This window comes from Maylandia zebra, linkage group LG6 (genome assembly GCF_041146795.1).
Source record: "Maylandia zebra isolate NMK-2024a linkage group LG6, Mzebra_GT3a, whole genome shotgun sequence".
Classification (NCBI taxonomy): Eukaryota; Metazoa; Chordata; class Actinopteri; order Cichliformes; family Cichlidae; genus Maylandia; species Maylandia zebra.
The window spans coordinates 10,840,581-10,855,859 of NC_135172.1; the positions used below are offsets into that span (position 1 = coordinate 10,840,581).

Below are 15,279 nucleotides of genomic sequence, written 5' to 3' on the forward strand. Positions count from 1 at the left end.
ATCCATGCAATCTGGTTTCTGTCATATTGGTCTCAGCCACACAGGCCTACAGACCAATCAGTGATCCCCTGGGAACAACCTTTCACTAGAGAAAAATGTGCATTTCTCAACCAGTTGATAAAGAAATCCTTGTGAAATTCCGCCTTCAAAGTAAAAGCTGTGCCTCAGAGCTGTAGACAACAGACAACTTTTTTTGTGGGCCATTTGTAGTTTTTGTTGCACTTTTTCAAGTTTCATTATCACTGGGCTACTACTTGCATGATATTTGCATGAAACATGAAAAACTCCAGCAATCACTGTGAAGCTTTTGGTGCAGCACCTTCTCTGCAACCTCCAGAAACCACTGCCAACCAGTCAGGCAATGCAAATTTTCCCTAGCAACCGGTGGTTGCATCACATCCAAATATGATGGACAGTTCTTGAGCAATATGATGCCATATGAGGAAAATAAATACAACTTCTTTTTGAAACAGAGGACCCCCTCCCCCTCCCACCTGGCAGTCATCAAAAACGATGCAGGTTTGAGGCTTTCATTTTCAGACCGTAAAGCTATGTCAATCTTTTTGGATCAAACCTCAAGTGGCCATCTGACAAATGCAGTTTTTGGCAGTCAGAACTAAGTCCAAAGATGAACACACCCGCTACTGCAGCTATGACCTACCTTCCACAGAGACTTTTTTTAGACCTCCTACTTCTACAGTATGTCTACCCTCCCCTGAATATAAAGGGAACACAGCAATTTTCTGTATCAACAATAAGCCAGGTTGTCCTTGAAGCTTCTGTAGATGAAGAACAGAAGACAGTTACGTAATTACGCTTCAAAAAGGCTCCACCAAGCCCAAGCCTTCCAGGTTTATGAGTTCACACTTCCAAAGATCCATCACACGCAAGTACTTACATTACAGGTTCCACATTGAAGAGCCAACTGCAGTTGCCAGTGCCACAATACATTTACGGAGATGCAAGCGCACATTGTTGGGCACAAAGAGAAAGAACACATGCAGACACCCTCACAAACACACATACCAATTACCTACACAAAACAACAAGGAGAGAAAGAATGAGAAGGATAGAGAGCCTAATTGCTATAATTATAATCACCCACTCAATGAGTACAAAAGCTGCAATAACAATTATAAGTTGTTTAATGCAGATTCTGGTAAGAACTTCACTACAAACCATTTTGCAGGGGATAAAGTTTCCAGATTAGTTCCTTTAGGTGTTATCCAGTTACTGCACATGTTTGGGGAATAAACACAGCTGCGATTTTCTAAAGACCACACAAAAAACAAATTCTGCGACTGAGTTTGGACTCCAAAACACGACAGAGTCGTCATGAGTAAATGCTGCAGTTATTATATGTGGTGCATAATGAGATAAAAACTATTGTGTCTGCCTCAAACCAGTCTGCCCTCATTTGAATGGTAGCAGCTGGTCTGAGAGGCAGAGAAAGAACAAGGACATGGCTTTGACCTGGTTTGAATGGGAGAGCGCTAATTAGAACGGTGATTACTGGTTGTTAGCGCCGCACAGGGGACATGACTGAAATGATGTGCGAGGGCTGCAGCCAGGGAGTTAACACAGCAAGGGAGAAAGCAGTAGATGAACAGCGGGAGAAAGAAACTGAACAGAAAAGAGAAGAAACAGAAAATAGCATTCAGTGAATGCAAAACCCCCCCCAAAAAACAGCCAAGTGAGGCAAAGCTGACGCCAGGAAATAAAAAAAGAAAAGATAAGGAGGGCGAGTGGAAGAGGCAGAAAATAAGAAGAGGAGATCAAACATTTGCGTTGCCTAAAATCAGGAACAACCACTGCGACAGAAGAGGAGTTGTAAGAAGAAAAAAGGAGGTACAGACACCCCCACCCCCACAATGAGCTGAAGTGCTATTGTGGTTTTGGTAATCACCCAACCATCGATGTGAAAGAAAACCTCCACTATCTGAGCACAGAGGAAACACACGGATAAGAGAGAACACGGCTAATCACTTATTATCAGAGAAAAACAACTTTATTTGTGGTCATAGTAAAATATCTGTCTGAACAAGCTATCCCTTTGCATGTGTGGTAGAAAACAGTGTTTTGCTGTGTATTATCTGAATTTGTAAGTTTCAAAGGCCCTCAGTCGATGAAATTCTCTCAGAAGAGATACTTTGTATCCTCCTAATGGTGAAAAATCAAGGTGTGTGGTAAGTGGGGTAGGGTGGCGGTGGTCTAGGCTGGATTAAGGTTTTGGATGGTCTCACGGTGCTCTTGGTACAGAGAATGGAAGGCCCGAGCTAAACAGAGGAGAGGAGCATCACAGTTCTCCATCTCTTTCTGTAAAAGACAAACATGAACAGACAGTAGTCACTGTATTATAAAAAGATATAAAGAATGGGATATTTTCCTGCATAGTTCATCCTTCAGATGTGGGAACTGTTAAAGTCTGCCGTGAACGCTGTGTCGATGTGCTCACTCACAGCTGAGGTCTCGTGGTACTCCAGTCCCTGACTCTGGGCCCATTCCTTGGCCACAGATGCCTGTACCTCTCTTCTAGCAGACAGATCTGACTTGTTGCCCACCAGGACACCTGGAACACATGCAAACAGAAAGATGCACTTAGAGATGCACATACAGTAAACACAGATTCAAGACTTATTCCAGAAGTGTTGTTGTTTGTTCAGTTAATGCTTGGAAACTTGTTTTTAAAGATTTGTAGTTAAACGTGTCTTTTTTTTGGTGGGTTGCAAAGTGGCAACAAAGGGGTGCAGCAACAGGAATGCTAAAGCTGCACAAATAGCTCACCTTACATGACACTAACAGGGTAGATGGGTATCATCTGCGCTATCGTCTAATCTGGGCTGACATTGGGTCCACATACTCAGGAAATTCAAAAAGTTCCAAAAATTCAAAAATTCTTCTTTTATGGCATCAGACTAAGTGATGCATTTGAGATGTTTGTAAAGATTGTGGGTCTTTATTTAACTATTAACAAGTTAAAGTAACGGAACAATTTATCTGATTCTTACCAATTCGTTAATTATTGAAATAAATTCACATCAATGGCAACTGCTGACATATTACACTGTCATTATTCCTTATTTATTCAAACAAAATCCAGAAACAATATCTGAAAAGCTAAGTACACCAATAGTAAAAAGAGCAATAAGTTATTCAACAAATTCAGAGTTCCATTTTTCTCCAAACACTGTGCACTATGAGCAAACACATCCCCTTTGGTTTCATCTGTCTAAAAGATTTTGTTACATAAGTCTTGTGGTTTGTGAGTTAATGTTTTGAAACTTTTTTTTCACAGATTTGTACTCAAATGTATTTTTTTTCAGGGAGATGGTGGGTTGCAAAGTGGGTTACATGTGTAAGTTGGCTCAGCTGATACCCTTCTACACATACAACTGGCTATCTTATGTAACACATGCTGTTTATGCAGCTTTAGCCTTCCTGTTGCTGCACATCTGTAAGCCACCTCAATTTGACATACTCATTTTATCTTTAACAATTGTGGGGCGATCGTGGCTCAAGAGTTGGGAGTTCGCCTTGTAATCGGAAGGTTGCCGGTTCGAGCCCCGGCTCGGACAGTCTCGGTCGTTGTGTCCTCGGGCAAGACACTTCACCCGTTGCCTACTGGTGGTGGTCAGAGGGCCCGGTGGCGCCAGTGTCTGGCAGCCTCGCCTCTGTCAGTGCGCCCCAGGGTGGCTGTGGCTACAATGTAGCTGCCATCACCAGTGTGTGAATGTGTGGATGACTGGATATGTAAAGCGCTATATAAATACAGGCCATTTACCATTTAACCATATTAAAATTACCGCAGCTGGTAATATCAGTCTTCTTCTGACCACAGTGGTCTTGATTAATTTCCCTCCCTTTTATTTTCCGTTTCCCAGTATTTCATGTTCTGTGAGGTGTTACCTGGAACATGGAGACCCTGGCAATGAGCACGGACTCGTTCCAGCCAACGGCTGCAGTTAGCAAAAGACTGCTCACTAGTCAGGTCGAAAACCAGGCACAGCAGCGAAGGTTCCCCCCACTACAGAAAGGAACGAGTGGTGATGAGGTGGGAAATGTTGGTTTTTATATACAAGGAATGAGGGAAGTGGGACAGACATATGATTGGTCCCACATCAGCTTACTTTTCTCTACTCGTGTAGCAAATCAAATAATACTTTACTATGACAGGAGGTGAAGCTCTAGATGATGAATTTATCTAGTATCATGCAGATTAAAAAAAATCCAGGGAACGAGTCTCACCATCTTCTCACAGGAATCCACTAATGTCTCCTTCCCTGCAGAGTCTATGATGTAGAGCTCCTGGTGGGGAAAAGCAGAGAAAGGGGGAGACGGACGAGTGTTATTCACGGGAAGTTAATCAAATTACTTCACATTATCTTTTATAAGGACATTAATCTTAGACCTACAATACTGCCAAATAGCATACTGAATTCAGATGAAGAAATAACAATATTATATGTCTGGGAAAGCTTCTTCCACACTGAGTGATGGATTCCAACTGTCAGCATTTTAAAAACAGACTGGCGGCTGCCAGTGCTTCCCCTCAGCCTCCTAGTCGACACAACTATCAATTTCAAAATCCTACATGGCCTTGTTCTCTAGTTACTGCATTCACAAACTTAAGTGTCCATGCAGCCCACTTGGCGGGGTGACGACAATACTCCATCAGCCTTTTACAACCATGGCTGAGAGATGAACTTTAAGCTGTGGTTGGGTGGCTAATATCTGTTGCTTCATTCAACAAAATGTAGCCTCCACCTAGAGTCCTGCAATGGATTCTAGGCACATGGTTGGACTCACCACGCTGTCATTGGTCGCTGGGATGTTGATACACTTCATCAGCAGCTCCACGCCTGTTGTCTGCCAAACAAACAAGGCTACAAATGTTAAATTAGTTATGTGACGTAAAGCTAAAATAAACCTCTTCATGATGGATCTGGCATGCCTTTGTCATAAACAATCACTCTTTCTGTCACATTATGGGCGTGCCTGTCAAAATGCATTTACAATCTGCAACAGCTGAAGAGAAGAGAAGAGAAGAGAAGAGAAGAGAAGTTTGTTGTCGGGGAGTTACCACTGTCTAGTCTGATGTATGGCAAATGTCAATACATGTTGACTGTTGTTCTGATTTGGCGCTATATTTAATTGAATTTAAAGTATTTTAAGCCTTTAAATCACCTAATGTTATGGTAGCATTTGTTTGTAGCCATTCTGAACTGATGTACATATGTGTCATGTTCAGTTTCCTTTTTTCTTATCTGACTATTTAGCTTCTGATGGTCCACTATGTTCTAAGTTCTTGCTCCCTACTTTGTGCTGTTATTTAGAGGTAAGCAAGTATTTTACAAAGGACTTTTAGAACAATTTCACTAAAAACAGCTGCAACAGCAACCGAAACTGACATGACAGTAAACCAAAGCAAAAACAACTTGGCCATTAACTCAAAAAGGGAGTCAACAGAGGCCATTAAAAAAAAGAAAAGAATAGGTATAACTGTAAATTTTTCTTTTTTAGAGTTATATCTACTGTGAAAGAGAAAAAAACTGACTGTTTATGTGAAAGAAACACAGAAACAGTCAGTGTGAGTTTTTCTCTTTTGTCAAAACAAATAGCTGGTATAGCTGTTTACTAAAATGAATGTTGAATGTTCGTCACACAAAAGCAGCTGCAAAAATATTTCGAAACAATAAGAATGACACAAAAAGAGCTGTAGTGGCTGCAAACCTTCGTCCTCCTTTGCAAGGTGGAGGCAGCTGTTTTTTGAATCTGCCCCAAACTACAGGAAACATCAGCTATTTGAACTTTGGTCAAACTGTCTTAATGTTAAACAAACTGCTGAAGGTAGTTGGGATCTTTTAGTACAGAGCAAACAGAGGTAGCTGTTAAAGGAGATAAAGTGCAGGCAGTAGAGAGGAAGGACGATATCACGAAGTCACCTTCTTTACAGGCTACGAGATCTAAAGAAATCCTAAATGGACCAGATAGTTGCAGGCTGCCTTTCCCCCTCCAACTATTCACTGGTATGAGATCAGTGATGACCTTGAAGAAGTGAGTTGAGGTTTCTTCACATCAGCATCTAACTCTAAATTGATCTCATCTCCTGAGCTCACACTTAACGAAGCATGTCAAATGCAAGAGACTAAAATCCTGCAAACACACACGCACACACAAACACACCGTGGACACTCACTGCCTCTGTGAAATACACACACACACACCTCCGACCAACATTTACTCAATTCATACACACGCGGAGTTCATAACAAGCATCCAGCAGTACACACACAGACCATGCTGCAGTCCCACTTCAGAGCAGTCTAATGAGCTGGTGTGATGCATAGGAAGCTTCTTGCTGGAATGTCAATGAGAGCCTATTAGTAGCAAATAAGCTTGGAATATTGCTAACAGGCTGTCTGACATTTTCAAAGGAGGACGTGAGCGGAATGGCTGACAGCCTCGGCTACCCTTCAAAATCAAAAGTTGAAGAACATGAGGGATGACTTGGGCGTCTGCAGAAGGATTAACCCTTCACAGCACCGGTTAAGCCCCATATAGAAACACATATTGTGTCCTGTTTCCATCAGCATTTAAATCTTAAATTGAAAGCTGTGGGACACAGTTACTGGTATTAGATTAGAAAGGTCACCTATGGAGTACCCCAGGGATCAGTGATTTACAATCATGATATCAGTTAACATTTTTAAAAATGACACTAATTTATATTGCTCTAGGTTTTGCAGCAAACCTAGCTATTGGAAGAATCTGGAATAAAATAAGTAGAAGTAAAAGACCTTGTAAATACTTTGTTGTCCATTTATAGTTTTTAAAATATCCTATCCCTGTAAAAACACGCTAATCAGCTCCAGGAATGTGCACCCCAGCAAATTCACTCCATTCATCCAAAGGTCAGATCGTGCAGACCTCAAAGAAACCGCGAAAAAACCCAAGAGTTACATCTTAGATTATACCGGCCTCAGCTAGCATGCTAAAGGCTAAAGTTCATGACAGAATAAAAACTGAACAAGTACGGCTTGTTTGCAAGGACTGCCAGGAGAAACCCTCTTTTCTCTAAAAACAACATGGCAATACAGCTTAGGTTTGCAAAGTTGCATCTCCACGAACCACAAGTTGTCTTGAACAATATCCTTTGGACAGTAGAGACCAAAGTGGAGATGACTGGCCATAATGTACAAACATCGAACAAAAATGAAACACAACTCATACCCTCTGTCAAGCATGGCAGTAGAGGAGTGATGATTTGGACTTGTTTTGCATCTGGGCACCTGGCAAAGTATTGAGATGTATTCAGATCAGGACAAATCTAGGAAATCTAGAGCAGAACAACAGAAAAAATAAAGAATCAAGGGGTTGCACAATGGCCCAGTCCAAGCCCAGATCTCAACCCATTTGAAATACTGTGGTCAAAGTAAGAAAACAAGTGGTCACAAATCTCAATAAACTAAAGCAAACTCGTAAAGGAAAAATTATTTTGAAGCATACGTAAGTTCAATAAGGGAGATCTGTAGTCACACATCTGTATGCTTGTCAGGTATTGGCGGCTAATCTAAGCTTTACATCACCTCCACTTTCCCACACTGTCAAGCTGATTGTGACATCACTGGTCTAGTCCAATCATCTTTCTGCCGGCCTTCTTTAGGCCAATCAGCCTTCACTCCACATACTTTAAATCTCACTGCGTATCTGTCATTCTCCTTTGCAGACGCCTTCATCTACTCCACCTCCTCCTCATCACCGCCTCTCCTTAGTCACTCAGGCCCTATTCAAGCCTCCATCTTCATCTCCACCACCAGAGTCTAGACTCCAGGGGATCTTGTCCTAATCCCTATCACCACTGGGATGTTCTTCTGCTGTGATGGGTCATCGGAGTGTAGCCGCCAAATGCCTCAAATTGAATTCTTTACATCGACAAATCATGTTCAGTTCCTTCTAATGATCTCTCCTTATTGAACTACAATGATGCAGGAAATTGATAAAGTCATACAGAGAATGATTACTTCAAGTTAGTGCTGCTAGAAGTGGTTCAACAAGCTACTGAATCAATGGGCGTACTTAATTTTTTACAGGAGTGCAAAGAGTCCTGTTAAACAACCCAACTCAAAACACTGTTCAAAGTAACGAGAAGCAAAGAAAGGTCTATGGAGTCAGAACGAGAGGGAACATTAACGTGTTCAACAGTCCTGAGTAAGGGTTCTTCCTCTTGGGCGAAGCTCGGTAGATGTAAATATTCATACTTCTTGTGCAAATGTTGGAATTGAAGCCAAATTTGTACATTTCACTGTTACTACCCTCTTGAAAATACAAAGTAACTTCTGGATGAATAATTCGTGGTTTAAGAGCTTCAATTTTTTTTTCAAAAGTCAAGTTCCTTTTACATGAAGCACTTTACACCAAGTGAGTTAAGAAGTTAAAAATATTTCAACTAATATCAGGCAAGCGGTTGGCTACAAATAGGTGTTTTAACAGTTGCATGGCAACAGCAAAGACTGTGACCAGCAATTCCCCATGAGCATTTCTTTCAGAGTATTCAGCTAATAAAGTGGTGTCAACTGGACACAGAGCCTTGATTTACTGGCACAAATGCAGACCTGAATTTCTCTCCACTTACTTTCAAAGTTGCATCACTTCTTCTCTTCTTATTTTCCTGTTTGCTATGTATTTGAAGATTTTCACACAGCTCCACCTGTATCATTTCTTTAGATCTACTCATATTAGCTGCATTAGTTAAGAAGATGTCTAATAGTTTGACCTGGCATTCAGCAATCATGCATGCTAGGCCATTACAAACTGTAAAGGCCTCCCAATTGCAGCCTCTTTCTACTTTGTCAATGACCCGCTAGTTCACGGTGAAGAGACACACACAGCATCGCAAACAAGTGCCTACTGTATTAAGCCTATGCAGTATGAAGAAACTCATCCCTGTTGTTGTTTTGTGTGTATGCTGGTGTGTGTGTGTTTGCTAGTTAAGTACCTGTTCTGGTGGCTTTCCAGAATCCTGCTGTATTAATTATCGACATTCCTGTCACCTCAGAAGCCCCAAAACTGCTGACACAGCAGGATCTGAGCAACCACACAGGCGCATGCATGCACGCACACTTGGCCTTTGTCCAGTAATTCATACACCAACCTGTTCTGTACCATAACCATTGCACGACTTTATGGTAAACTCACTAAATGTGAGTGGCTGTGTGTTGAGAAACCTGCATGAATATATATCCATACTCACGAGTTAATGCATGTACCGCACCTACACTTTCTTACTTTTGCAGTGCCCTAGCCCTTTAGAAAACTGAGGGAATCGCTGAACAGCCATGCCGCCATATATCACAGAGTCAGGTTAATGACATGGTTCCTTTTCTCGTGTAGATTAGCATAAATAATGCAGATTAGTCCTTCTCTGCGTCAGCATTAATTGCTACATTATGCTGTTGTGCACTTCAGTGAGTCCTGTAGTAAAGACCTCTGCAGGTCCTTGAAAAGCCTGCAAGAAGTTCCACTAAAGAAACTACATGCAATATAAACATAGTCCTCTATGACTAATATTAGACATGTTGATTTGCTATTGATGTATAATTACATCTTACTGTTTCATTAATTTGAAAATTCTACAGTTCTTGACTGATTGAGCAAATCTGAAGTAAACGACTACATGTGATTAACTGTGCACGGTTACTCACTGCTTAACTGCTATGCCTAACTCCCTGATAACGACTGTGTGATGACTATTCTTCCCGCCCCATGAAGGACACCTGGATTGGCTGGAGGACTGTTTACTTAGCCTGATAGGCCGAAGGACACTGTCTCAGCTAAACTATGGACACGCACACACACACACTTACACTGATAAGCACTCACTCATCCCCCTCCCTTTCCAACGCCTTCGATGCTTGTGCCCTACCGGGGATGATAGCAGTCAACTGGACCAGCACAGATGCTGCAGGACCGGATGCGCTGTCTACGCCGGCTCTCTCTTACCCGTTACCCGCCCCTGTTGCTTGTCTCGTGTTTCTATGGTGTATTGATAGTCATGTGCTTTTGTGCTGAGGTGTTTTTTCTTTTATCAAACTGTTCTCCCACTAGGAGCTCAGTCTGAGTGGAGTTTTTTTTCTCCTCCTCTTACCTCATGTAGTGTATTTTCGTTGGTTTTTTCCTATCAGCCTACCTTCTGACATGTCTGCCCAATGTGATGTTTGTGTAAAGTTGGTCAGAAGGTTCCTTTGTGAGTGCGCATGCGCCATTAGCGTGCTGCCTGCTGTAACCCCTAATTTCCCTCGGGATGAATAAAGTATTCTGATTCTGATTCTATATCTATAAATACATGTAGAGTTCTAAGACCTTAATGGGTCTCAGGAAGGTTAATACTAGTTATCAGAACAAGTGTGCCTACTAAAGAAGCACATTTTGCCAATTACATGCTGATTAGCTGCTGCAGTGTCAGGCAGGACTGAACGCCTGGATTTCTGAGCACTTCACAGCACACAGATAACGCTATTCCCTACAAACTACTATCTATTCTGTGCTGGCAGTGAGCCAGCATTGCACTTCATGAGCTGCTCCTTCAAACCCAATTCACCTCACTTACCCAGCCTGAATACAAAAACATAAGCCTGTGGCTAGTCACGGAGTACACCCCGATCTGTAAATCCCTGAACAACTTGTTTTACAGCTCCATTCCTCTGCTGATTTTGTGAATGGAGTACAACACATCCCTACTTACTGTTATAAGACATGTTATGCTGCCTACCCCACATACACTGCAGTATCTCTGGCATTGGGCTCGCTTTCTCTGTGTTATGTGACAGTGCTACACCAGGGGGCAGTTTCTCAGATGTGGACTGCTGCAGATGTCACAGACAAGTAGTCATTCTATTATACTTTGTTCAAGCCTGCTTGAAGTCCACGTGAAGGACATATCCATAGCTGGTACATTGGTGCAAAAACTGAAAGGCGTGCTGACATGCGCTCCGAGCCTCACATTCATCCTTACACAACAAAAGTAGTGAATCGGACCAAGTGTATACTTAAATACACAAAGTATAGCAGCTCCTCTATATGAACCAGGGATGCCAAACTCATTTTACATGGCCACATTCAACTAATTATGATCTTCAGTGAGCCAAACCAGAAAAAATCCTTTCTGTCTGTGTAAAGAATTCTAACTACACATTTAAGCCCGGAGAAATCTTAATATTAAAAAAAGAAGAGCAATTTCAACATTATGTCTCAGTTTTTCTATGAGATAAAGACCAAAAAAACCAAAAACAAAGTCAACAGTCAATAGTGAAAAACTGAAACTTTTCTGTAAATTAACCATTTATCTATTATGTCTGTGAAGGTTCTCAGTCATCCAGGTCATCGTAGTCAAAGGAGCTTGCAAAGAAAAGCGTCTGGACTTCTTTAAGTTGCTTGAAGACGTTTCACCTCTCATCCGAGAAGCTTCTTCAGTTCTAAGGTCAAATGGTGGAGAGTCCCAGATATAAACCTAGTGGGAGTATCCCCCCACAGAGGGACAAAGGACCCCCTGATGATCCTCTAATCGCCTGAGCCAAGGTGGGAAACTGGGCGTGGGTCCCAATCAGCCAGAGTTTTGGGTGTGTTCATTGTGAAACCTGGCCCCACCTTATCATGCGAATTCCTGAGGTCAGATGGCCCAGGATGTGAGTGGGCGTTAACGCCCACTCACATCTGGGACTCTCCACCATTTGACCTTAGAACTGAAGAAGCTTCTCGGATGAGAGGTGAAACGTCTTCAAGCAACTTAAAGAAGTCCAGACGCTTTTCTTTGCAAGCTCCTTTGACATTTATCTATTACTTATTCACTTATAGTAATTAATTGGTTATAAGTAAGTAATTAAATGGTATAGGTGTAGTATGAATGGCCACGGGGGAGGTCTTTACCAGCAGGAAAAGCTGTAAAACGTATTAAATTTATTCCTTATTTTAAATTTTTCAAAGCCCTCTAGTGGGCCAGTTTGGAATCTTTTCCAAGCTGATTTTGGCCCCTGAAGTCTTATGTTGACACCCCTAATATAAACTATCTAAAGATAAACCAAACTTCATATACACATGTCTATACACGTGTAAAGCGCCAAGTGTTGATTGCCACTGGTCCAGACCGGTATCACTGATTGCTACCATGGTAACAACAATAAAGCTCGCCATTTGCCAGGTGACAAAAATGATGTCAAACCGACATCACATCCACTTGCCTACAATACCACCTGAGTGTTGCTCCGGCCGGCCAAGTACCTTTTGATTTTTGGAACCTGAGGCACTGCAGGCAATCCAACCAATGCAGGTTGAAGATATGAGTGCCGTTTTTTTCTGCCATTTTAATGATATATCAGTACAATCCGCAGATTATGCAGAGAAATAAAAAAAAAAAAAATGAGGAAAAAAAGAATATGCTTTTATAACTTCTATGCTTCTGGTTTTGACTTCTCCTGTACCAGTGACAATATGGAAATTTTGTCTGAGTGGCAACATCTATCGTTCAGGAGAATACGGATACCCCCACTGTATAAACTGAATGAAATGACCAATGAGCCAAACAAAAGACTGTCCTAACCCTTACAGATTAGTCTAAAGCAATGATGTCAAACTCATTTTATACCGTTGGCCACACACACCACACGTTGATCTTACGCCTAACGAGCAAAACTTTCTGTCATTGTAAAGATGTTTAACTACAAATGATCACATAGAGAGCTGTGGTAGCTCACCAAACTGTCCTGTATTTACAAAACACATTTTTTGTTAATTCACAGTAAATGTTGATTTTGTTACATATTTCTATAGATGGTGTGGAAAAAAACAGGCACTTTTCTATCATTCAGTTGTTTATCTCCTAGTCAATTCCTTTTGTTTTGCATTAATAGGAAAAGCTGTAAAACTTATGAAAGGATGGCCTTATGTTGGACACATCTGATCTAAAGTATGAAGACTCACTTCACTTGTGGGATCAAACCATGAGCTTTTCAGTGACTGTGTGTTAATGCTCTCACCATGCTGTAATTCTTCTGGAAGAGAGTGCCATCGCTGTAGAACATATGAGAAAGAGCACTTTTGCCCACTGCAGCATCTCCTACAGACACACACACACGGAAGAATACAAATATAATGTCCTGTGGTTGTGTTTACGGTGTCGTTTTTGTGAATTAATAATTAATAGTTTAATTTGTGTGTAAGGAGTTGGTTCTCGACAGAATTCATAATTAACCCCCCTCATTATCAGGGAGTTTTAGAGTTTAGTGTCTGGTTCACCATCATTTCTTTAAGTTGAAACATCATCACTCGGCAGTGATTGGTTTGTGTAAGCTAAATGACTGTAGCTACATGATAAAATAGACCCAACAAACGTCATCTTTCACATTTAGAATAGTATCAGGCTTGTATTTTTCGTCAGTCCTATAACAAGTAGGTTGAATCTGAAACATAAGAAGGACACAGCCTGTGGCTGGGGATGTTTCTGTAGTAAAAGGCTAGCTTTAGCCCCCGTTGCTTACATATCAGGTGGTGAAAACCTTACCGACCAGCAGACATCTCGCCCTTAACTTGACCATTACATGGGATGACTTCCGGTCTCTGTCAGGTAAAACTCTCTTGAAGCTAATCGAGCTATGTTTCTCTGTTTATCGGTCCATATGCGTTGGATTATCCTCCCTGCAGCCTCGGGAACATGGACACAAAGCGTCTCTTAGCAACCAGCCACGGGGATGTTTCATTGGTCCAGCCGGCGTGGACGTAACGCGTAATCGCGTTTTCATTGGCTTTCTGTGAGGACGTAAAGGAAGCAAAAGGCTACTTTTGCAGAGTGTGTAAGACAGAACTTACTGAAACAGTGTACAAACGTAAATACCAGTGTGCACAACCATTTATAACACCAATAAGCCGACTTGACAAAAGATTGATGGAGCTTGTTGAAGAACAGAGCAATATCACGTATAAAGCCTGAAGGAGAAAACAAGCGTGAGGTCCTTGCACATTCAGGCAATATACGGTAAGACCGCTAGAGGGCGGAATTTATTGCACCTACCAACGGCACCATCAATCATGGAGTTCAACGTTGTTGGGTGGTGGTACTGTTATACTGTCGTTTATTCGTGTAGAAGCATTCTAGTGTTTTAATAAGTGCTGTCGCACAAAATAACCCTTTACCAATATTTATTTTCAGCTCACACACTTTATCATATAACGTTGATTAAGTTAATATCATGTTCTGGTTTAATGGTTTAATCACTGTTTTTCCGCCCACCGTCGATAAACGAAGAGCGCGTGACTCTCTGTAGTGGTCCAGAGTACGTCGCTGTTTTTCTTTCTTTCTTTTTTTTTACTCGGGTGTTTTGACGAGGAGCGCTCCGTCCGAGGCGTGACAACGGAGGCGCGTTCACGGGGTCGCCACCGGCTTCTGCGCTGAACTAAAGGGAGAAAGCATCACTATCTAGCACCATCACAAAGCTTTCTTTACCCACACATAACGGAGAAATATTAGAGGTACATTTAAAACCAACAGCACGAGAGAACAGGTCGCCAAAGGAGACCGGGGGTGGGGGGAGACGCGCATCCCAGCCGTGCAGATTCAGCGGTAGTACAGTAGTGGTGATAGGGAGCAGTTTCGGGGATTTTCCGTTTCGGTTACCCGGTGCTCCACACACCCTGTGCCTTTGAGCCAGCAGCGGGGAGGGAGAGAGAGGAGGAGGAGGACCATGGAGGGGATGCAGGCATACGGAGCCGGGAAAGCCGGAGGAGCCTTCGACCCCGTCACCTTCCTCCAGCAGCCTCAGACCATTCTCCGCATAGTGTCTTGGGTGAGTTGGAGACGTAAAAACGAAAAATAACTTTGTTCTTGGATACACAGTTAGCTACAGAGGCCACCACTTTTTAAATCGTTCATATATGTTGTCAAATATGGGTTTGAATTAGCCGACTGAGGGCCCACACAGGCTTCATTTCAGAGAGGAGCTCCTATAGATACTGAAGGAAGCTGTAACATGCTTTGTGGTGTTTTGTTCTTTTAACTTTTGTTTTCACTTGTGTGTTTGGTGCTATTACCTGATCTCACTAATAATATTCTCCTCACGCAGTGGGTTGATGGGTTGATTGAACAGAGTCCCGATCGCTGTGTACAAAATCCACCTTCTACAGATGATACATTAGTGACCAGAGGATGTTTTCTCATGAGCACAGTGAGAACACAGTCACACAGTTGTTGGATTTCATAGAAAATAATTTCATAATAACTGTCCACCCTCCGGG

At 42.0% G+C, this 15,279-nt stretch overlaps 2 protein-coding genes across 5 annotated transcripts in view; one reads left to right on the forward strand and one right to left on the reverse strand.

Annotated features, from left to right (window-relative positions):
- Window positions 1-1,127: 1,127 nt before the first annotated feature.
- ift27 (intraflagellar transport 27 homolog (Chlamydomonas)) lies at window positions 1,128-15,223 on the reverse strand. Of its 3 annotated transcripts, none has more exons than XM_076884640.1 (7): window positions 15,076-15,223; window positions 13,029-13,108; window positions 4,807-4,866; window positions 4,246-4,305; window positions 3,907-4,024; window positions 2,460-2,569; window positions 1,128-2,316 (listed from the first exon to the last, which is right to left on the reverse strand). In XM_076884640.1, exons 1-7 carry the CDS (start codon window positions 15,200-15,202, stop codon window positions 2,212-2,214), a joined length of 660 nt encoding a protein of 219 aa, XP_076740755.1. In that variant the 5' UTR covers window positions 15,203-15,223; the 3' UTR covers window positions 1,128-2,211. The 3 variants fall into 3 exon arrangements, with proteins under 3 accessions (XP_076740755.1, XP_004574738.3, XP_012771324.3); XM_004574681.3 differs by lacking the exon at window positions 15,076-15,223 and adding an exon at window positions 13,553-13,740; XM_012915870.4 differs by lacking the exon at window positions 15,076-15,223 and adding an exon at window positions 13,530-13,734.
- The window catches only part of syngr1b (synaptogyrin 1b), a 31,322-nt gene continuing 30,250 nt past the window's right edge, over window positions 14,208-15,279 (forward strand). Inside the window, exon 1 of one of the 2 annotated variants that reach the window (XM_004574683.3) lies at window positions 14,208-14,831. In XM_004574683.3, the coding sequence (XP_004574740.1) occupies window positions 14,730-14,831 (102 nt within the window). In that variant the 5' untranslated portion in view covers window positions 14,208-14,729. The remainder of the gene's footprint in view (window positions 14,832-15,279) is intronic. The other variant, XM_004574682.5, reaches the window with a different exon arrangement.

Coding starts and splice junctions, on each gene's coding strand:
- ift27 (XM_076884640.1), bottom strand. CDS start 15,202: ATGAGAAAACATCCTCTGGTCACTAATGTATCATCTGTAGAAGGTGGA. Junction 4,867..13,028: donor TCCAGAAGAATTACAGCATG/GTGAGAGCATTA, acceptor TTTGTTTGGCAG/ACAACAGGCGTGGAGCTGCT. Junction 4,025..4,245: donor TGGATTCCTGTGAGAAGATG/GTGAGACTCGTT, acceptor TCCTTTCTGTAG/TGGGGGGAACCTTCGCTGCT.